The 23,127-nt window shown below is 40.7% G+C and overlaps 1 protein-coding gene across 2 annotated transcripts in view; it reads right to left on the minus strand.

Moving 5' to 3' along the window:
* Positions 1–23,127, minus strand: part of nebl (nebulette) — a 332,169-nt gene that overhangs the window by 120,641 nt on the left and 188,401 nt on the right. For both annotated transcript variants that reach the window (XM_060825573.1, XM_060825572.1), the window contains exon 4: positions 6,655–6,762. In XM_060825573.1, coding sequence (XP_060681556.1) covers positions 6,655–6,762 — 108 coding nt within the window. The remainder of the gene's footprint in view (positions 1–6,654; positions 6,763–23,127) is intronic.

The raw sequence follows: 23,127 nt of genomic DNA on the forward strand, positions 1-23,127 counted from the left end.
CTTAATGGTATTAGTCTAATAATCCATTTGCTAATTAGGGATGTGCCTCACCTCCCAGTTACTCGATTGTTTTTCCCAATACAACATCTCACTGAAGCTTCACATGGCTGCACTCCAGCATCTAATCACTGGCACATTTTGAGCTCTCCAGGTGTACTAGGCAGAACCCGATTGCACACAGTCTACATGGCTCCAAGTACGTGAAGCTAGACAATAGCATCCCTTTCGCAGCATCTTCTCTAACTCCCATTTTTCAAAACTTACTGATCTGTGACTGCTGCTCACATAGCCTTAAACTAGTTTGATCTGTTAAAGAGGAATAAGCCCCAACCTTGTTGTTTGAAATGATCAGACATAAACAGTATTGAAACACCTTCTGTTTATTAATTATAATCAACCAGCTGCCAGCTCACATAGCACAATTTGTCACAAAACTAGATATTAACACGATGTGGATTTGAATTAAATGGGCATTATAGAAATGGAATTTAAAATACATTAAGTATTATTTTTATTAGAAAGAATTGTTCCCTCTAATTTCCATACGAATTCACTTCAAGGCAAAATGACTTTCTGATTCCAGTTCATTTTTGATCAAAAGAATTGTTCCACATGTTCGCCTTCCTACTGATGTAAGCTCCCAAGTATCAGTGCTAATGTTAGCTACTCAGAAAGGTATTCTGTACTCCTAGGAGATGTTGCCCTGACCAGGTTTTATATAGTTTGCACTAGTTGGTGGGTAACCCTCCTCCAGTAAGAATGCACATCTGCCTTTGCATATCACCTTGTCCTTTGTGTATTACTATCGGTAATGTCATCCGTTTCTGAAGTTCCTCCTGCTCAGTGAGGAAACAAGCAAACTGGCCTCAGCTTTTTTTTTACTGCCTGACTGGGCTGATAGCAACCCACAACCTCATATGATCCAGTATAAACACTTAGACGAATCTAATGTCTTCAAAAATGAATCTGCATATTTGAAAAAAAAATCCTTGTGTCTTGCATCAAGAGTTCCTCTGGTCTGTTGAAAAAGACAACTTACAATTACAACCCACAAGATAAATAGTGGGGAAAATAATGTTCACTATTCACTTTCTCAGCAAGCTGATTGATTGAGTTTTTTGAAGAAGTAACAAAGAAGATTGATGAGGGCAGAGCAGTAGATGTGATCTATATGGACTTCAGTAAGGCGTTCAACAAGGTTCCCCATGGGAGACTGATTAGCAAGGTTAGATCTCATGGAATACTGGGAGAACTAGTCATTTGGATACAGAACTGGCTCAAAGGTAGAAGACAGAGGGTGCTGGTGGAAGGTTGTTTTCCAGACTGGAGGCCTGTGACCAGTGGAGTGCCACAAGAATTGGTGCTGGGCCCTCTACTTTTTGTCATTTTCATAAATGATTTGGATGTGAGCATAAGAGATGCAGTTAGTAAGTTTGCAGATGACACCAAAATTGGAGGTGTAGTGGACAGCGAGGAGGATTAGAGCTGAAAATGTGTTGCTGGTTAAAGCACAGCAGGTTAGGCAGCATCCAAGGAACAGAAAATTCGACGTTTCGGGCCAGAGCCCTTCATCAGGAATGAGGAGATGGTTACCTCAGATTAAAACAGGATCTTGACCAGATGGGCCAATGGGCTGAGAAGTGGCAGATGGAGTTTAATTCAGATAAATGCGAGGTGCTGCATTTTGGGAAAGTAAATCTTAGCAGGACTTATACACTTAATGGCAAGGTCCTAGGGAGTGTTGCTAAACAAAGACACCTTGGAGTGCAGATTCATAGCTCCTTGAAAGTGGAGACGCAGGTAGATAGGATAGTGAAGGTGGCATTTGGTATGCTTTCCTTTATTGGTCAGAGTATTGAGTACAGGAGTTGGGAAGTCATGTTGCAGCTGTACAGGACATTGGTTAGACCACTGTTGGAATATTGCATGCAATTCTGGTCTCCTTCCTATCGGAAAGATGTTGTGAAACTTGAAAGGGTTCAGAAAAGATTTACAAGGATGTTGCCAGGGTTGGAGGATTTGTGCTATAGATAGAGGCTGAACGGGCTGAGGCCATTTTCCCTGGAGCGTCAGAGGCTGAGGGGAGACCTTATAGAGATTTACAAAATTATGAGGGGCATGGATATGATAAATAGGCAAAGTCTTTTCCCTGGGGTCTGGGAGTCCAGAACTAGAGGTCATAGGTTTAGGGTGAGAGGGGAAAGATATAATAGAGATCTCAGGGACAACTCTTTCACACAGAGGGTGGTACGTGAATGGAATGAGCTGCCAGAGGATGTGGTGGAGGTTGGTACAATTGCAACATTTAAGAGGCATCTGGATGGATATATGAATAGGAAGAGTTTGGAGGGATACGGGCCGGTGCTGGCAGGTGGGACTAGATTGGGTTGGGATAGCATGGACGGGTTGGACCGAAGGGTCTGTTTCCATGCTGTACATCTTTATGACTCTATAACTCTATTCAGGTAGTGTTTTATTGCCAAAAGAACAGTAACCTGCAACAGTAAAAGCCAGCTTCCAATTCCTAATGCAACCTATGAACATTTAAAAGGGCAAACAAGAAATGTCCTTTACCAATAACTCCAGCACCATTTGACTGTGTGCACATGTAAGTACAAAAGCTCCATAACCCATCTCCAACCCAAACTCCCAATCATTTATGAATGCACCACAAGCCTAACTGTCACATCCCACATTGCAGAATACCCCCTCCTACCCCCAATCTCCTGTATTTGCCCTCAGGCCAAAGATAATTTGCCAGTTGGTTACTGAAACAAAACTTCTATGTTACTCCTCATACAGCACCTCGAACATGAAGTTCAGCATCAAGGCCCAGTATGCTCACACTTTTACACTTATGCATAAGCTAAGTCATATGTGTTGATTGGAGAACTGACCAATTGATTTTGCAACATAAATAATTTGACATTGCTTTACCTCAGTAACATTTCACTGAGATTTTTCTATAAAACGTTATTAGAATAAATTGACACTTTTGTATCAAAAATCATTTATAAAAAATACTGTATATGCAAAGTTTATTTTGGTGCAATCATGAAATACAGTTATGATTATGCTCAAAGTCTGACCAACTGGAATTAGAGATTACCAATAAACTCACTGATATCTTTCCTTTAGATGACGGTATTCAGTACGGCTCAGTTCTTCAATCCTCTCTGTTAAATTAGTAATAAAAGCATTTCTTCTGCAAAACAAAATGCAAAAACTTAATGGGAAAAAGAATTAGCGATCACTACTGTTGAGCTGGCATCCCCATGGTTTTATTTACATTAAGTAAATATATTTCCAAACTTAATACAGTCCTTTTGTTCTAATGTAACAGCCAAATGTTTTCACTTGAATTATGAGATGGGGTGTATGCAGTACTTCCGGGGAAAAACAGCTGGAGCAAAATATTGTGGCAGGTTTACAAGTTATTCTAATGAAGAACAGATGGTTCAGGTTGTTTCTGATGATTGCTTCCTAGATTAATGTTATTACGAGGTACCAATAATTTGTGAACATTGGCTAGTATTAAAAGAGAAAGACCTTTAACAAAAGCTTCAAGTGGGAGAAAAGTAACTCCTGTTTGGTTTTTATCTTCATGTAACGATGGGCCATTGGGCCATTTTTACCCTGCCTACTCAGGCTGCAGATAGGTAAATTCAATCTCTCCCATATTCCACCCTATCACAAGCCTTCCTCTGACCTTTTTCCACGCACCCCTTGCTGAGAATCTATTATATCTCTAACTTTTCACAGTTCTGATAAAAAGGGCATCAACCTGAAACATTAGCCATTATTTCTCTTTCCATAAACGTTACTCAATCTGTTGTGCAATTCCATCACTTTCTGTTTATGAAGTGATTCCAACAGGAATACTGCAAATTTTGAGGATTCTACTAAAATAAGGACTTCTCTGGTCAAAATGGCTTCCAGTGCTAAATTCCTTAGTCTACAAGAGGTTAACAATCCAGGATTAACACCACAGATGATTTCACCTTCATGCTGTCCCCATTCGAAAATCTGAAACAGATTCTGTCTTGGGATGGATGGAAGGGCAAATGCATTTCAATGATGCACACATTTTGACACAGCAGCTTGCCAGTAATTTAAAGGTTATGCATGTAGCACTATCATTTTTCTTTTCACTAGGTGTCTACTGATTACAGCTTTCTCCTATTCAAAACAAAGTCGCTTTCTGTATCATCATCAATGAAGAAAAATAATTACAGGATTGCATTGGCACATAAATACAAAGGAGAATTAAAGTTATTTATTGTGGTAGAGATAATAGCTGATACAAAATAATTGACTGAATACTAGCTCACTTGATACAGTACCAATAGTTTATGTACAGTACTTTCCCTTTCAGTTCTGCACTCTGAGTTTGGATTCCAGATTAATGCAATGACTCCACCTCTTTCAATCCTAATTGACTGTAGGTAACTCAATGAAATACTCTGAGAGGACTCAATGCAACACTCAGCTCTGACAAAAAAAAACATTAATTTGAAACATTTACTCTGTTTCCATCTCCACAGGTACCAATTTACAACATAAAACTGATCATAACTCTATGTTCACTGCCCGTCATATTTCAAGACATCTGTAATGGTGATATATGCTGTTCTTTGACCTTTACATAATACTAAAGGACTAGAAATTACAACCATACTACATTGCGCCTTGAAATACCTGCTACTGACATGCATGGAAAAAGTTCATTTCAAAACACTGAAATCCATCATGGATGAAAAATAGCTCACAAAAATACATATATTAAAGCCAAAATAGGGTAATCATAATTCTTAACTTACCCATTATTTGGAAGAAGCACAGAGGAAGCTGAGAGAAAGTCACCTATTAAATACGTTGAGCATAATTTCAGATAAACTTAAGTCATTGTTGAAATAATGCAAAATAGGTCTAATTATGGGAAGGAACTTTAAGTTTAAGCAAGTAAAATTAGGAAAATATTGAGATATTACCATACTCAGCAGACAGATGATGGACTTTCTAAACAACCAGTTTCACATTACAAGGAACATTAATCATGTGCATTCAAATCAAACAAATTATTTTATTGCCCTCATCCTGTGAATAAGCAAAAAAACTATCAAAAAAACATGCTATACCATCTAACAGCAATAGTGTGTCAAATTTAATCAGCAGTTTTGATATCTTTAAAAGAATTAGGAAATTGCTCATATTAACTCACTAAATACAACATTCACTTTACACTACCAAGTCCAGCTAATGTCATTTTATAGCCTTCAAATATAGGTTATTCACTCAGTTAACTCACCAAAGATCAACTAACAAGTGCTAACATAATCCACACTGTAAAGATTTTCTGAGGTTTAATGGTAAGCAGATGTAAGTTTATTCACATGATTGATTACCTTGCTCTGTGTACACACCATGTTCAGTACACATTAAATCACTTTAAGAGTATATTTCACAAATTGTGCCTTCGGGGTTTGTTGCTTTTTGGTTAACAAACCAGGAAAATAAAACTATTTACTCGAGATGCAGAAAATATTTTTTGATGTATTTGGTTGCTAATTAGTCTAAAGTAGAAAATAATGTAACTTTTTAAAAGGTCAAATTTAAACAGGCCTACCTTTTTCACAATATTCTTCACTGTCCATTAGTCTTTGTAGAAGCACTGAAAATTAACTGGTGAAACTCAAAATGTTCAACTCAAAATGATTAATTGTGCCGTCAATGTACCTTTATGATCCTGAGGTTGGTGTGAAAACAATTCTTGGTAATAGCAAACACCAGAAAAATCCATTGTGCTCAGCCAAACATTTCCATGTTAATGTTATTAGTTCATGCAGCTTAAGTTAAGTGATCCACTGCATTTACACAATTCTTAAAGACCACAAGAATTCTGATCTGATCTTAAGACAATTTTTTAAACTTGGAAGCAAAATAACTCAACTGGAATTTCACGTTTTTCAAAAATACAAATACATTATTTAAAAATAAAATTTGGTGAAATAAATTTCCAATGATTCATGTGGTCTTCAACAGACAATGCACAGACAGAGGAACAGATTGTGTATCAGTACCTTTACTTAACATAAGATGTATTGAACTTGAATTAATTCAGGAAGTAGAAGATCAAGAAAGCCTAACATCCCCTCAGTCTGCACAGACCTTCAGAGATTAAGAGATGGGAAAACGAGTAAATACAACTTTTGAAAAAAGGCAAGATTATTGCAGTTTTAAACATTTTCTGATTTGAATAAAGTTGTGATGGTCACATTCATATGATGCATGGTGTACTTTTGTGCATGTCCATGTGTATGTCACAAAACATTCACACAGCCTCACATGCGCTTCTAGAATCCATGTGAAATAAAACAATTCCCACTTTCTAAGAACACATTAACACATTTGTTTCTAGTGGAGCAAATTGTACATTGCAACAAAAACAAAATGAGGGGGTTTGGGAAAAAAAATCACTCCATTTCACTCCATATTCTATATCCAGGCATTCTATTTTCACCACACACAGGCACACACATATATACAATCATTCTCTCCTAACACAGCTATACTATTTTCATTGTCTACAATTAATGCACGAAACAAGAAATAAAAATTGTCCTCATGCATGTTCTCACACAGAACATTACATACATTACTAATTTGCTCTTGAGTTCTTTTTAATCTTTGCAGTTCAGGAGTGTCAGTCACAATACTAAATCCTCTTCCCCGGTTCTTTTCAAAGTCTTCTTTATACTTGGCCTGGAAGGTAAAGAAAATGTAACTTAAAAGGAGCATATCAAATTTAATGACTTTATTTTTTTATTTCTATACCTCTTTTCGAACAGAAAATTATACTGCAATGAAAGAGGCCTTTCAGTCTTCCATGATTTAAACTATCAGTTCAATCCTATTTCCCTGTTCTTTCCCCTTAACCCTGTAAATATTTTGCCTTAAGTGTTTAATCAATTACATTTTAAGACTTAGCACCTTTGCTTCCACCATCCTTTTGACCACTGCATTCTTGGTCGTCATAATTCATCATGTTAAAAAAACCTTCCTTATGTTGTCTCTGATTCCTTTAAATCAAATATCTTAAGTGTATGTTCTGATTACCCACCCTTTTGCAAACTAGAACAATTTGTCCTACTTCATTTTGAATACTTCTATCAAATTTCCTCTGAAACATATATTTCCCTTAGGAGAACAGCTAGCTATTCCAATACGGCAGAAGTGAGTACTGCAGATGCTGGAGATTAAAATCAAGAGTGTGGTGCTGGAAAAGAATAGGTCAGGCAGCATCCGAAGAGCAGGAAAATCAACATTTCAGGCAAAAGCCCTCCATCTGGAGACTGTCACCGGAGATGGAAATGGAGAGGTCAAGAAAGGGGAGGGAGGTGTCAGAAATGGACAATGTGAATTTGAGGGTGGGGTGAAAGTTGTGGGCGAAGTTGATGAACTGCTCCAGTTCAGCCTGGGTGCTGAATTGCTATTCAGTATTCCAATACCTCCACGTAACTGAAGTTCTTATTCCCTGAAGTACAACTTTAGTAGTTATTTTCTGCATCTACTCTCAAGGTTGAATATAAATCCTAAAGTATAGTATCCAAAATTAATATAGTATTAAAACGTTATTAATAAAATGGTCTTCAGATGAGGTCCAGCCAATTTTTAAAGGTTTAGCATTGCTTTCTTGCTTTCAAAGACAACCCTTTCGCCATTACATCGATGACTGCATCGGTGCAGTGTCCTGCACCCAGGCTGAACTGGAGCAGTTCATCAACTTCGCCCACAACTTCCACCCTACCCTCAAATTCATATGGTTCATCTCTGACACCTCCCTCCCCTTTCTTGACCTCTCCATTTCCATCTCTGGTGACAGTCTCCAGTGGACATTTATAAGTAACCCACAGACTCTCTCAATTATCTGGACTACGCCTCCTCTCACCCAATACCCTGCAAGAACTCCATCCCGTTCTGCAAATTCGTCCACCTACACCACATCTGCTCAGATCTGGAAACATTCCACTCCCAAACATCCCAGATGTCCATCTACTTTGATCTTTTGCTCCCTCTGTCATCCATACAGCCCTCCACCGCACAACATCCATTCCACGTTCCACTGTTCTAAAGGCCCCCCCAAAAGCAATAGAGTCCCCCTTGTCCTCACCAACCATCCCACCAGTCTCCACACCCAATGCATCATCCTTAAGCATTTTTGCCAACTCCAACTAGACCCCACCACCAAGAACTTCTTCCCCTCCCCATCCCTCTCTGCCTTCCAACAAGGATCATTCCCTTCACCAATCCTTGGTTTGCACCATTCTCCCTACTACATCCCCCCACCCAACCTCCGGTACCTTCCCCTGCAACCAGAAAAGATGCAAAACCTGCTGATACACCACCCCCCTCACCTCCATTCAGGGCCCCAAACAGTCTGTCCAGGTGAGACAGAGGTTCACCTGCCTCTCTTCCAACCTAGTTTACAGTATACAGTGCTCCCGATGTGGTCTTCTCTATATCGGGAAAACCAAACGTAAACTTAGAGAACGGTTCACCGAGCATCTCAGCCAGGCCTGAAGGGCCAACCAGACCTCCCAGTCACCACCCATTTTTAATTGCCCTTCCCACTCCTTTTCCGACACGACCATCTTGGTCTCCTCCTTTGCCACAATGAATCAAACCGCAAACTGGAGGAACACCTTCTGCCTCGGTAGCCCACAGCCCAGAGGACTCAACATTGAGGACTCTTCCATTTCGAATAACCTCCTTTCCCTTACCCTGACCCCCTTCGCAGCCCCTATCTCTCACTGACACTGCTTCCTGCCATCAACTGGATTCATTCCTCCCATTGACCAACCAGGTCGTACCCTCTACCTATCTCCACTTCACCATCCTGCACCGCTACCCCCTTTCTCTGCAGTTCCCCTTACACCCACACCCAGTCCTAAAGGGTTACACCCAAAATGTCGACTTCTCCAGTGCCTGACGCTGCCTGGCCTACTGTGTTCTTCAAGTTTCCTGCCTGTCTACCTTCATATTCCATTTGCCTCAAATTACAAAGCCTAAGATTCCACAAGATTTTAAACAGTTTTCTCATGGTGTCGTGCCATGCTCAAGGATTACTGAACATTCGCTCCAGGCCTCCTCGTTCCTGCACCTTCTTTAAAATTGAACTAATTATTTCTATATTCATTCCTCTTCCCAAAACGTAGCTCTTCACTTGCACTTTGTATAAAGTTTCATCTGCCAGGAATATGACTAAGCCCTAATCCTATTTTTTTACAGTTGTCTCTGTCCTCTTGGAGTCTCCTAACATCCATCGCATTATAATATTTCAACATACACTATCCCATTTGCAAACATTGAAATTATGGCCTTGCATATCCAAGTCTAGTTCATTAATATAATTTAAAAACAGAAGTGATCCCAACTGCAGCCCCTGACAAAATTTCACTGACATGCTGTTTTTGATCCAGCAGGCTTTCATTTTGCTAACAGGTCTTTTGCGTGTACCTTTGTCAACTGTCTTCAACAAATCCATTCAGAGGAACCTCAATTATCCAGCATTCAATTAATTGAATTTTGGATTATCCGAACACGATCGCAAGGTTCTGATGCTTGGCTAACTATGTTATCCAGCGTTTGATCAACCGACGGAAATACTCCCAGTTTGTGTCCTTCGGATAATCAAAGTTTCTCTGCATACGTCAAATATTTCAATGACTTCATACAAAAAAAAACCTGCTCATTGATCCCTGGGATAAATCTGAAGATTCCTTTATGCCCTATTGTCAGATAGCTATTATTGATTTCATAATTTTCACAAATTATCCATTTTAGAGCATTATGTTTTAAGCCCTTCCCAGATGTAAAGACAAAGGCGAGTTATCTAAACTGGAGGAACTGGGAAACCTTGAGCTAATGTAGGTCAAGATGGCAAGACTTGGAGAACAATCTGCAGGCATTCTAGCTTGGGATAGCAGCTAAGCACACGTTAGAAAATGGTGAATGTCAGTATGTACAATAGTATGCCCAAGAATCAATAAGAGGGCACATTCCATTCGATTTACTAATGAGTAATAAATGAGATTTAGTTAGCATCTTAATGACGTGTAAGCTAAAAACTAAACGTGATCACAGGAGGATCGAGTTTAACACAGAGCTCAAAAGCAAGAAATGCAATTTGCTGAAGGGCCTGATTATAACACGCTTAAAGCCTATTCACAGAAACAGAGTTAATGCTGGACCACAACAGGATTGTAGATTTAGAAATGGCTGACATCAATGGAATAAGACAGTAACTGGGCAATCTGTTAATGGGCAAAATGACAGAAAATCTGCAAGAACCTTTCAAAAATTAATTCATGATACAGAACCTGTTAACACCACAAGAGACAAGAACTCTACTTGCACAAAAATGTAAGCCACATACGAGAGATAATTATCAAAAATAAGTTAAAATCAAAAGCATAACAAAATGTAAAAACTAACACAGATGGAGGAGAATTGCAAAGCCGCAAAGAACGAAGGATGACAAAAAGATATTCCATTACAAAATGGGCAGCACAGTGGCTCAGTGGTTAGCATTGCTGCCTCACAGCACCAGGAGCTTGGGTTCAAGGCACACACTTGGGTGAGTGTCTATGTGGAGACTGCATGTTCTCCCCATGTCTGTGAGAGCTCTGGTCTTCTCCCACAATTCAAAAAGTGAAGATTATGTGGACTAGTTTTGGTAAATTAGATTAGATTAGATTAGATTACTTACAGTGTGGAAACAGGCCCTTCGGCCCAACAAGTCCACACCGACCCGCCGAAGCACAACCCACCCATACTCCTACATTTACCCCTTACCTAACACTATTGGCTACGCTAAATTGTCCATTTACCTGACCCGCACATCTTTGGACTGTAGGAGGAAACCAGAGCACCCGAGGAAACCCACGCAGACACGGGGAGAACGTGCAAACTCCACACAGTTAGTCGCCTGAGGTGGGAATTGAACCCGGGTCTCTGGCGCTGTGAGGCAGCAGTGCTAACCACTGTGCCACCATGCCGCCCCAAATGTGCCACCGTGCCACCCCCTGTGCCACCGTGCCACCCCATAGTGTCCAGGGATGTGCAGGCTGGATTGATTAGCCATGGTAAATGTGTGTTTACTGGGATAGGGTGGGGAGCTAGTGTTGAGTGGGATACTATTTGGGGGGTCCGTGTGGACTCAATGGGCCAAATGGCTTCTTTCTGCACTGTCGCAATTCTACTCTATGAAAAGGGAGTGTGAAAAGAAACAGATGTCAGAACAAAAGAAATAGTGGTTGCACTAGGGAAAGGGGGGATGATCTGGAGCAATATTAACAACGATACTGTCAATGAAAATAAGGAAATGGTGAATGTGCTAAAGAAAACTACTTGTAGCCAGCACAGGAAAACTGTCAAACATCCCAAGGAAGCTTGTAATGAACAAGAACAGGAATTCAACAAAGTTAGTATTAAGCAAAATAACAGTAATGAAGAAATCAATGGTTTCAAGGTCGAAAAGAGTTTATATCATGCAGCTTTAAAGGAAGTAGGCAAGAATATTGCAATGCCCTAATTATTATCTTCCAAAGTTCTCTCAATTTGGAAACTGTTTGTTTAAATTGGAAAATTGAGCCTGTCAGTCTGCTACTTACAAAAGGGTAATAAAGGGAAACTAGGGAACTATAGACCAATTATTTTGACATCTGCTGTCAGTAAATTATTCAAGTCTATAATTGAGGATAGGGTGACTGAACACTGAATTTTTTCAGCTGATCAGAGAAAGCCAACATGAATTTGCAGAAGTCAGGGCGTGCCTGAGGAATTGGAATTTAATTTTTTTTGCAGAGGTAAATACACAATGATGAGTTGCAGTTCAGATCAGAATATAAAGAATGGCAGAGAATGACTAATATATAAACCAGGAGAAAGAAATTAGAATATGTGACAAAACTAGGTAGGATTGTCAAAACAGAAAGCAAGTGTTTCCACAGGTATTTAAAAAGGAAAAAAGTAAACAATGGTCCTCTGGAGAGTGTCAGTAGGGAGTTAATAGTCGATAATAAGGAAATGGCAGATGAAATTAACAAATGCTTCTGAAGAAGGGTCACTGGATCTGCAAGGTAAACTCTGATCTTTCTCCACAGATGCTGCCAGATATAATAAGATTTTCCAGCAATTTCTGTTTTTGTTTCAAATATTTTACTTCTGTCTTCACTACAAACTACAAAAGAAATAGTAAAGGCTTTAAGTCGGGTGGTGGAAGACAGAGAAGGAATGTACAGAAGTACAATTACAAAGTAACTGATGGAGCTGTGAGCTGACAAATCTCTGCGTCTAGATGGAACTCATACATTGGTTGTAAAAGAACTGACTAATGAACTTGAAAATGTGTTTGCACGGCTTTTCCAAAATTTTTCAGCTACCATCAAACTGTAAAGTAGCAAACATGACCCCGCTGTTCAAAAAGGGATGGAGGCAGCAAACAAAAAGCTTTTGGTGTGGGAAAGGCATAAATTGATCAATGGAGAGATTATAGCTCCCCACGTAGAAAAACATAAGGTAATCAGTAAAGGTCAAAGGTACTTTGATTTTATCATGTTGAACTGATTTAGTAGGATTCTCTGAAGGAGTAGCACATATTCTAGATAAAAGGGAGGTCGTAGATATACTGTGCATAGATTTCCAGAAATATTTGATATAATGCCACACCAAAGGTTACTGCAGAAAATAAATGTTCAGTGAAGGGGATCAGCATGAACAGGCTGTCAAGCAGGAAGCAAGGAGTACATAACGGAGTCTTTGTGATCAGCGGAATGCCATAAGTGGAGTCCCTTAGGGGCCTGTTGTAGTCTCACCTTTTTACAATTTATATCAACTTGGAGCTAGATGGATTCTGGTTTCAATGGAATCAAAGGTCATTGGTTTGAGCTGCAGGGGAAGTACATGGGAATAGGAAGCTCCAAACACAAGAATTAGCCCTGAATGGGGTGCGTCAGTGATGTGTGGGCATGAAGAGAGAATGGGTTGGCAGACAGGAAACAAAGCCTGGGAAAAACGGGTTTATTTTCCTCAATGGAAGCCAGTGTTTAATTGATTATTGTCAGATCAGTTCATGGAATCCAATTATTCATAATGCATTTAATGATTTAGATGAGGGAACAAAATGCAATATTTCAAAGGTGAAGATGACACAAAGCTGGGTGAGAAGGTAAATTGTGAGGATGATACAAAGATGCTTCAGTGTGATTTGGAAATGTATTAAAGGAAAAGAGAGATCCTATAAAGTGGCTAAGAACAGTGGGAAATCAGAAGATTGGGAAGGCTACAAAAACAAACAGAGGATAACAAAGAGTGTAATAAGAAATGAGGGGATCAAATATGAAGGTAGGCTAGCCAGTAATATTAGAAATGGTAGTACAAGTTTCTTTCAATACATAAAAAACAAACGACAGGCAAAAGTAGACATTGGGCCACTTCAAACTGATGCAGGAAGCCTAGTGATGGGAGATAAGGAAATAGCAGGAGAACTTAACAAGTACTTTGCGTCAGTTTTCACAGTGGAAGACATGAGTGATATCCCAACAATTAAAGGGAGTCACAGGGCTGAGTTGAGTATGGTTGCCGTTACGAAAGAGATAGTGCTAGAAAAGTTAAAAAGTCTTAAAATTGATAAATCTCCTGGCCCCGATGGGATACACCCTAGAGTTCTGAGAGAGGTGGCTGAGGAAATAGTGGAGGCATTGGTTCAGACCTTTCAAGAGTCACTGGAGTCAGGAAAGGTCCCGGATGATTGGAAGATGGCTGTTGTAACCCCCTTGTTCAAGAAAGGATCAAGACAAAAGATGGTAAATTATAGGCCAATTAGCTTAACCTCGGTTGTTGGTAAAATTCTAGAATCCATCATTAAGGATGAGGTTTCTAAATTCTTGGAAGAGCAGAATCTGATTAGAACAAGTCAACATGGATTTAGTAAGGGGAGGTCATGCCTGACAAACCTGTTGGAATTCTTTGAAGAGGTGACAAGTAGGTTGGACCAGGGAAACCCAGTGGATGTGGTCTATCTAGACTTCCGAAAGGCCTTTGATAAGGTGCCACACGGGAGGCTGCTGAGCAAGGTGAGGGCCCATGGTGTTCGAAGTGAGCTGCTGGGATGGATTGAGAATTGGCTGTCTAACAGAAGGCAGAGAGTTGGGATAAAAGGTTCTTTTCCGGAATGGCAGCCGGTGACTAGTGGTGTCCCGCAGGGTTCAGTGTTGAGGCCACAGCTGTTCGCATTATATATTAATGATTTGGATGAAGAGACTGGGGGCATTCTAGTGATGTTTGCCGATGATACGCAGTTAGGTGGACAGGCAGGTAGTACTGAGGAAGTGGGGAGGCTACAGAAGGATCTAGACAGTTTGGGAGAGTGGTCCAGGAAATGGCTGATGGAATTTAACATGAGCAAGTGTGAGGTCTTGCACTTTGGCAAAAAGAATAAAAGCATAGACTACTTTCTAAATGGTGAGAAAATTAGTAAAGCCAAAGTACAAAGGGATCTGGGAGTGCTAGTCGATGATTCTCTAAAGGTAAACATGCAGGTTGAGTCCGTGATTAAGAAAGCGAATGCAATGTTGTCTCTTATCACAAGAGGGTTGGAATATAAAAGCAGAGATGTGCTAATGAGACTTTATAAAGCTCTGGTTAGGCCCCATTTGGAGTACTGTGTCCAGCTTTGGTCCCCACACCTCAGGAAGGACATACTGGCACTGGAATGTGTCCAGCGGAGATTCACACGGATGATCCCTGGAATGGCAGATCTAACATATGAGGAACGGCTGAGGATCCTGGGATTGTATTCATTGGAGTTTAGAAGATTAAGGGGAGATTTAATAGAGACGTACAAGATAATACATGGCGTGGAAAGGGTGGACGCTAGGAAATTGTTTCCATTAGGCGAGGAGACTAGGACCCGTGGACACAGGCTTAGAATTAGAGGGGTCAATTCAGAACAGAAATGCGGAGACATTTCTTCAGCCAGAGGGTGGCGGGCCTGTGGAATTCATTGCCATGGAGTGCAGTGGAGGCCGGGATGCTAAATGTCTTCAAGAGATTGATAGATTCTTGTTGTCTCGAGAAATTAATGGCTACGGGGAGAACGCTGGTAAGTGGAGTTGAAATGCCCATCAGCCATGATTGAATGGCGGAGTGGACTCAATGGGCCGAATGGCCTTACTTCCACTCCTATGTCTTATGGTCTTAAATTGAGTGAGTGATTTATGCACGACAGACGAAGTATAATGTGCATTAAATAGGAGGTTATCCACTTTGGTAGCAAAAACAGGAAGGAAGATGATCTGCAGACCGGAAAAGAGGGATATGCAATGAAATTAAGTGTGTCTTTGTACACCAGTCACTGAAAGCAAGCTTGCTAATGCAGCTGGCAGTGAAGAAGGCAAATGGTTTGTTGGCCTGTGTACTGAGAGGATTCAAGTGCAGGAGCAGGGATGTCATGGTGCAATTGGACAGTGCCTTAAGTGAGTCCACACCCAGTGTATTGTAGGTACTTTGTCTCCTTACCGGAAAAAGAATGTTGGGGCTATGCATGGAGTGCAATGAATACTATTTAGGCTGGGTTGGAAGAACTTACATATGAAGAGAGACTGGATCAGTCAGGAACATATATAACATAACTTCTGGAGTTTAGAAGAGTATGGGGTATCTTATAGAAATCTATTCCAACAGAACTCAATCAGATATACATGGGAGGTAGGTCCCTGAAGACCAGGGAACCCCGAACGAGGATTTACAGACTAAGAGTACAGGGTAGGTAATTTCAAACTGAGATGATAAGTAATTCCTTCACCCAGAGAGTGGTGAGCCTGTGGAATCACAACTCCTCCACAGTTTCATGAAATCCAAAATCCAAAGAAATTTTCATTCCCTATTGGATCTGTAGGTTTGACTTCTCATTTCCTGTCACGTGAGCAGTGAAGTCTTTTCCTTGAATATTCACACAATCTACATTTTAAACTTTGTCAATCTTTTAATAGTCAGAGGTATACTAACCAAACACTGTTGGCCTGAAAGTTTTCACAAACTGAAACTCTTAGAGGTTACGTATTCCCTGAACTGTTCTGAACAATCTCTTTTTGCTTATAACTTCAGTACTGTCTTTTTCAAAGTGAACCTAAAAAGATCGGAATTCAATTTTTAAAACATGTTCATTTAGATTTTGCTACAGCTTAATGTTTTGTCTCCCTTGTCATCAAGCCTCACGTTAGAAATGAACAAAGATACCTTAGAATGCTGGTTCAAAGCTCCTTGAAAATGGAGTCACAGGTAGATAGGATAGTGAAGAAGGTATTTGGTATGCTTTCCTTTATTGGTCAGAGTATTGAGTACAGGAGCTGGGAGGTCATGTTGTGGCTGTACAGGACATTAGTTAGGCCACTGTTGGAATATTGCATGCAACTCTGGTCTCCTTCCTATGGGAAAAATGTGAAACTTGAAAGGGTTCAGAAAAGATTTACAAGGATGTTGCCAGGGTTGGAGGATTTGAGCTATAGGGAGAGGCTGAACAGGCTGGGGCTGTTTTCCCTGGAGCGTCGGAGGCTGAGGGGTGATCTTATAGAGGTTTACAAAATAACGAGGGGCATGGATAGAATAAATAGACAAAGTCCTTTCCCTGGGGTCTGGGAGTCCAGAACTAGAGGTCATAGGTTTAGGGTGAGAGGGAAAAGATATGAAAGAGACCTTAGGGGCAACTTTTTCACACAGAGGGTGGTACGTGTATGGAATGAGCTGTCAGAGGAAGTGGTGGAAGCTGGTACAATTGAAACATTTAAAAGGCATTTGGATGGGTATATGAATAGGAAGAGTTTGGAGGGGATATGCTGGCAGGTGGGACTAGACTGGGTTGGGATATCTGGTCGGCATGAACAGGTTGGACCGAAGGGTCTGTTTCCATGCTGTACATCTCTATGATTGTAATCAAACTCTGATACCAAGGGCCTTTGAATCATTTGATCTCTCTGATACTTGCTGGTTTTTAAGTCATGATTCCACAAGGACTGGCCTAATTAATTTTTAAACCCCTTCCACAAATAAGCCAACTTGCATATGTCACTAGTTGAAAATCAAAACTCTAAGAAAAATCGAAATTGACAGAGATCTAAATCTCAAACATTTTATCACTATGGTTTTATGTCAGAAACAGTGAAAGTCCAGGTAGGTAAAATCGTAAATCAAGGTGCACATGGCCCAAGTCATGCCTGTCTTTTTCTGGTAAACATAAAACATTCCTTATTCCGGTCCTATTCCGACCCCCACCAACAACTCTTTCTCCAATATATCAATATCATCAGTGCTGCTTCCCTCTCTCATTGGGAATTGGAAAAAATCATTGATTTCGCTTCCAACTTGCTCTCATTTTACCTGATCCATCGCTGACTCCTCCCTTCCTCGACATCTGTTTCCATTTGTGAAAAGACAGGACATGACATCCATTACAAACTGGCCGATTTCCACAGCTACCTGGACAATTCATCTCGCACCCTGTTTCTTGTAAAGACTCCATTCCATTCTCCCAGTTCCTCCATTTCCTTCACATATGTTCCGATGATGCCAAATTCAACAAGGGAGTCTCCAAAACATCCATCTTCTTCCTCAACCAAGGATCCCCCACACTGTTGTTGACTGGACCCTCAACCAGGTCCGACCCATCTCCCACACCTCGGACTTCATCTGCTCCCTTCCATACTATAATACAACAGCATCAGGGTTCTCATTTGTCCTTACCTACGATCCCACTAGCATTCACATCCAGAAAATCATCAGCTACTATTTCCGCCACCACCAGACAAATATTCCCCTCTACTCCCTTGTCTGCTTTCCACAGGGATTGTTCTCTCTGTGCCATCATGTCCACTTTGTTCACTCCCAATACACCCACCCCCACATCGCCTTCCCATGCAATTGCGAAAGGTGTAACACTTTACCATTTACCACCTCCTACCTCAGTATCCAAGGGCCCAAACAAACCTTCCAGGTGAAGCAATTTTTTTTACCTGCACTTCACACAATTTGATCTCCTGTATTCACTGTTCACAACGTAATCTCCTCTACACTGGGGAAACAAAACGCAGACTTGGTGACTACTGCGCAGAACACCCAACTTTTGCCCGCAAAAAAGACCCTGAGCTTCCAGTTACCTGCCACTTCAAAACACCACCCCGTTTCCCTGGCTGACATCTGTCTCAAGATTGCTACAGTGATTAGATTAGATTAGATTACTTATAGTGTGGAAACAGGGCCTCTGGCCCAACAAGTCCACACCGACCCACCGAAGCACAACCCACTCAAACCCATTCTCCTACATTTACCCCTTCACCTAACACTATGGGTAATTTAGCATGGCCAATTCACCTAACCCGCCCATGTTTGGACTGTGGGAGGAAACCGGAGCACTCAGAGGAAACCCACGCAGACACGGGGAGAATGAGCAAACTCTACACACTCAGTCGCCTGAGGTGGGAATTGAATCCGGGTCTCTAGTGCTGTGAGGCAGCAGTGCTAACCACTGTGCCACCGTACTCCATTGAAGCTCAACATAAACTGGAAGAACAGCACTTAATTCTCTACTTGTGGACCCTGCAGTCTTCTGGACTTAATATTGAGTTCAATAGCTTTACGGATTGAACCCTATGTTCCAGTCCCCACCCAAGCACACCAGGTTTTGTGATTACATTATCTGGTATGCATTGTCACCACTAACAATCTTCATTTACAGCTATTAACCCTCCTGGTCAAATTGTAAATGGCACTCTTCTGTTCAACTGTTCTTCTCTATCTTTGGGCTCTATCCTTACCTATCATTTACTTGTTACACTCTCCTCCATGCAATCCTCTGCATAAAAACCAACATTATCCTAGTTATCATCAGTTTTGACAAAGGGTCACCATACCTGAAACCTTACCTGCAATTTCTCTTCACAGACCCTGCCACACCTGCTCAGCTTTTCCACCAATCTCTGTTTTTGTAACATAAATCATGAAAAGGTGTATGGAAAGATATCAAGTCTCTCTCCTTCTGTGCCAAGTAACCTTAAATTGGGTTTGTTGTAGGTGTCAACACGTCTAAAATGGAAGTTTCTCCCCATCTACTCTATCCAGACTGCTCATGATGTTGAATCTCTCTGGCAAATCGCCTCTCAAATTTTCTCTTTTTTTTAAAAAGAGAACAGCCACAGTTTCTCCAATTGATCCTGACACTTAAGGTTTTCATTTCTGGCACCATTTTTGTACATCTGTTTAGTATTCCTTCTGTCTTTTTTTCTTCATTGACATGTTGTGGGCCATCACCAGCTAGGCCAGCAGTTATCCATATGCTAATTACCCTGGAGGAAGTGATGGCAAGTTGTTTTCTTAAGCCAATGAAGCCTCTGGGGTGTCCACATACCCCACAGTTCTCTGGGAGGGAGGCTCAGGATTTTGTAAATTTACAGGTATTGTCAAAATTGGTGGTACAGTGGACAGTGAAGAAAGTTATCATAGAGTACAAGGAAGTCTTGATCAATTAGGTCAATGGGCTAAGGAGTGACAATGGAGTTTAATAAATGCTGGGTAATGCATTTCGGTAAAACGAACAAGGGCAGGACTTATACAATTCATAGCAAGGTCCGAGGTAGTGTTAGAAAATAAACAGGCCGAGGGGTTCCGGTACATAATTTTTTGAAATTTGTATCACAGGCATTCAGGATGTTAAGAAAGCTTGCCTTCATTGCTCAGAACTTTGAGTACAAGAGTTGGCATCTCATGTTGAGGTTGTACAAGTCATTGGTGAGGCCTGTTCTGGAGTAATGTGTGCAGTTCTGGCCACCATCTATAGGAAGGATATTATTAAATTGGAGAGGGTTCAGAAAAAATTTACCAGAATATTCCAGGAATGCAGGGCTTGAGTTATAAAAATATGCTGGATAGGCTGGGACTTATTTCACTCCAAAGTATGAGGTTGAGGGGTGAACTTATAAGGATTTATGAAACCGTGTGGGCATACATAAAGTGAGTAGCAAGGGTCTTTTTCCCATGTGGGAAGAGTTCAAAACTAGGAGGTATATTTTTAAAGTGAAAGCAGAAAGATTTAGAAAGTACACAAGGGCAACATTTTTACAAAGAGTAATTTGTGTGTAGACTGAACTGCCAGAGAAAGTGGTGGATGCAAATACAGCTACAACATTTGAAAGATATCTGGATAAGCACATGATCTGCCAGTCTTTGGGACACTGAGCCCACATACTGAGCATTGAACCAGCACTGAAAATCATAGCGCACATTCTTCATTTGAGTGATAATTAGAATATCTTTTGTGGCTGGAAGACAGAATGCTGTTGGTAGTGAATGCTACTCTTGAGACTACTGCATCGTAGTAATGTGAGACAGCTGATGTCACCTGACGTTCAAAACTTTCAGTTGTTTTGTCTGAGATACCGCAATCCTAGACATGTGGCGGAGGCATGTTCAATTAAACCATTCATGAGGGCATTGGATGATTACTTGGATCGAAAAATGTGCGAGGATAGGGGAAAAGTCAGGCAACTGGTACTAGGGAATTGAACCAGTGCAGGCACTGTAGGTATCCTTATGCACTCTAACAGATCTGTGATTCTGCAACACTGTGATTCCATGAGGTAAGCTGGGTACTTTTCAAGATCGAAACTGATGCCTTAGGCCCATTCATGAGCTTCCACACAACACAGTGAGAAATGATCCAATCAGGGTAACCATTATTTTATAGAATGTCTTTGATGCTGCATCAAAGTTCAGTGGTCTACAAATCACCCAAATTATATAGTTGCCAGTGAGGTAAATCTTCTAGCACATGGAACTATAGGAATCGCAGCATGGAAATGGATGAGTGATGGCAGATTAATAGTAGAAAGTGGTGGAGAAACAGCTGGCAAATTTATAACTTGTACATCCAGAAAGCCAGCTGAAGGTTTTTCAGCTTGTATTTCAGGGATTAAATATATACCTCCAATATATTTTTCTTTTTTAATAATTTAAAATATTGACATTTTTTCCATTACATACAGTTCAGAAAACAACACAAACTCTTCAACAAAAGCAACTTAATAAAAGGAATTGGAAATAGCAGAACAAAGGTTATTTAATTTATTAACAATGCAAAATTTAATAGACTAAAAATAGTGAGCATCAGGAAACATTCAGCCTTGGAACAAAAGGTGAAAGCAGAAATATAGTTATTTATTTCTTAGTGGCAGAAAGAAACTTTTAAAAAATTTTCAGTAGATGTGATCAAGGTCAGATGGGATTCAAAAAAGTACGAACTGTTTCAAATATAAACTCTAACAATTCATAAATCATGATCAGCATTGTACCTTTTGACATAAAATTTGAATGAGCTGAGGTAAATTTGACGCTGGACACAAGTAACAATACCCATTACGGAATTACTTCACAACAGAAATAAATACCCTATAAGATTAAAAGCATGTCTGTAGCCTTGACAAATGCATATAATAGTTGCTGAATAAAATAAAATCAAGCATTTTAAAGACATCACATCAAATGCCTCATCCTTAGAGCATTTGATGTCAGACATCTTGAAAAATGCCCATACTACAAAGGAGGGAGTGCTGGATGTCTGGAAACGCATGAAGGTGGATAACTCCCCAGGGCCTGATCAGGGGTATCCTAGAACTCTGTGGGAAGCAAGGGAAGTGATTGCTGGACCCCTCGTTGAGGTATTTGTATCACCGATAGTCACAGGTGAGGTGCCAGAAGACTGGAGGCTGGCTAATGTGGTGCCACTGTTTAAGGACAAGCCAGGGAACTATAGACCGATGAGACTAACATCAGCGATGGGCATGTTTTTGGAGGGAATCTTGAGGGACAGGATTTACACATATTTGGAAAGGCAGGGACTGATTAGGGATAGTCAGCATGCCTTTGTGCGTGGGAAATCATGTCTCATGAACTTGATTGAGCTTTCTTAAAAAGTAACAAAGAGGATTGATGAGGGCAGAGCAGTGGATGTGATCCATATGGACTTCAGTAAGGCATTTGACAAGGTTCTCCATGGGAGACTGGTTAGCAAGGTTAGATCTCATAGAATAAAAGGAGAACTAGCCATTTGGATACAGAACTGGCTCAAAGGTAGAAGACAGAGGGTGGTGGTGGAGTGTTGCTTTTCAGACTGGAGGCCTGTGACCAGTGGAGTGCCACAAGGATCAATGTTGGGTCCACTGCTTTTCATCATTTACATAAATGATGTGGATATGAACATAGGATGTCTAGTTAGTAAATTTGCAAATGATAGCAAAACTGGAGATGTAGTGGACAGCAACGAAGGTTACCTCAGATTACAACAGGATCTTGATCAGATGGACCAATGGGCTGAGGAGTGGCAGATGGAGTTTAATTTAGATAAATGCAAGATGCTGCATTTTGGGAAAGCAAATCTTACCAGGACTTATACACTTAATGGTAATGTCCTGGGGAGTGTTATTGAACAAAGAGACCTTGGAGTGCAGGTTCATAGCTCCTTGAAAGTGGAGTCGCAAGTAGATAGGATAGTGAAGAAGACTATCTTGCCTTTATTGGTCAGAGCACTGAGTATACAAGTTGGGAGGTCATGTTGCGGCTGTACAGGACATTGGTTAGGCCACTGTTGGAATATTGCATGCAATTCTGATCTCCTTCCTATCGGAAGGATGTTGTGAAACTTGAAAGGGTTCAGAGAAGATTTACAAGGATGTTGCCAGGTTTTGAGCTATAGGGAGAGGCTGAATAGGGTGGGGCTGTTTTCCCTGGAGTGTTGAAGGCTGAGGGGTGACCTTATAGGGGTTTATAAAATCATGATGGGCATGGATAGGGTAAATAGATAAGGTCTTTTCCCTGGGGTGTGAGAGTCTAGAACTAGAGGGCAAGGTTTTGGGTATAAAAGGGACCTAAGGGGCAACTTTTTCACATAGAGGGTGGTGTGTATATGGAATGAGCTGCCAGAGGAAGTGGTGGAGGCTGATACTATTGCAACATTTAAAATGCATCTGGATGGGTATATGAATAGGAAGGGTTTGGAGAGATATGGGCCAAGTGGTGACAGGT

Source organism: Hemiscyllium ocellatum, chromosome 5 (genome assembly GCF_020745735.1).
Source record: "Hemiscyllium ocellatum isolate sHemOce1 chromosome 5, sHemOce1.pat.X.cur, whole genome shotgun sequence".
NCBI lineage: Eukaryota > Metazoa > Chordata > Chondrichthyes > Orectolobiformes > Hemiscylliidae > Hemiscyllium > Hemiscyllium ocellatum.